Source organism: Corvus brachyrhynchos, unplaced genomic scaffold (genome assembly GCF_000691975.1).
Source record: "Corvus brachyrhynchos isolate BGI_N302 unplaced genomic scaffold, ASM69197v1 scaffold212, whole genome shotgun sequence".
NCBI classification, from domain to species: Eukaryota; Metazoa; Chordata; class Aves; order Passeriformes; family Corvidae; genus Corvus; species Corvus brachyrhynchos.
Genome location: NW_008236768.1, coordinates 358,434 through 359,277, shown reverse-complemented (window position 1 = coordinate 359,277; position 844 = coordinate 358,434). Strand labels below are relative to the sequence as shown.

Genomic DNA, 844 nt, shown 5'->3' with positions numbered 1-844 from the left:
ATCGCTCCGCAGCTCGGCCAAGATGGCGGCGCCGCTCGCCCCACTGCTGCTCTTTCTCGCCCTCCGCGGCCCCCGCCCCCCCCCCCCGCCCCCCCCCCCGCCCCCCCGGCCCCTTTCCCCCGTCCCGGATCGCGGGCCCGGCCGCTGACGCTGCCCCGGTGCCTCCCGCAGGCCGGGACTGCCGGGGCTGCGCCAAGACGGGCAGCGGGAAGACGGCGGCCTTCGTGCTGCCCGTGCTGCAGGTGCTGTCCGAGGATCCCTACGGCATCTTCTGCCTCGTGCTGACGCCCACCAGGTACCGAGAGCCCCAGAGAGCCCCGGGAGGGTCCCGGAGAGCCGGGGCCCGGCTGAGCTGTCCCTCCCCGCAGGGAGCTGGCGTATCAGATCGCCGAGCAGTTCCGAGTGCTGGGCAAACCCCTGGGCCTGAAGGATTGTGTGGTGGTGGGCGGCCTGGGTGAGTCCTGCGGGGCATCCCGAGCTTCTGCCTCCCCCTCGGAGCCCGACGGGGGTAGAGGAGGAATTCCGCTCACTCCCTGAGCTGGGAGGGACCGTCCCGACCATTCCTGACACCCCAGAATCCCATCCTGTGCCTCGGAGCGGTGTCCGAACGCTCCTGGAGCTCTGCCAGCCTTGGGGACCGTTCCCTGGGGGAATTCCGTGCCCCAGCACCCTCGGGGGGAGGAGCCTTTCCCGGATCCCCATCCCAACCCCAGACACAGCTCCAGCCCTTCTCTGGTTCCTGTCCCTGCTCCAGCCCTTCCCTGTCCCCTGTCCCTGCTCCAGCCCTTCCTCTTGGTCCTGTCCCTGCTCCAGCCCTTCTCTGGTTCCTGTCCATGCTCCAGCG

At 70.9% G+C, this 844-nt stretch overlaps 1 protein-coding gene across 1 annotated transcript in view; it reads left to right on the top strand.

The window, feature by feature from the left end:
* The window catches only part of DDX49 (DEAD-box helicase 49), a gene marked incomplete at its 5' end in the record, with an annotated part of 23,119 nt that overhangs the window by 16,991 nt on the left and 5,284 nt on the right, over window positions 1-844 (top strand). The window contains 2 exons of the mRNA XM_017727509.1: window positions 172-295; window positions 369-454. Of these exons, the coding sequence (XP_017582998.1) occupies window positions 172-295; window positions 369-454 (210 nt within the window). The remainder of the gene's footprint in view (window positions 1-171; window positions 296-368; window positions 455-844) is intronic.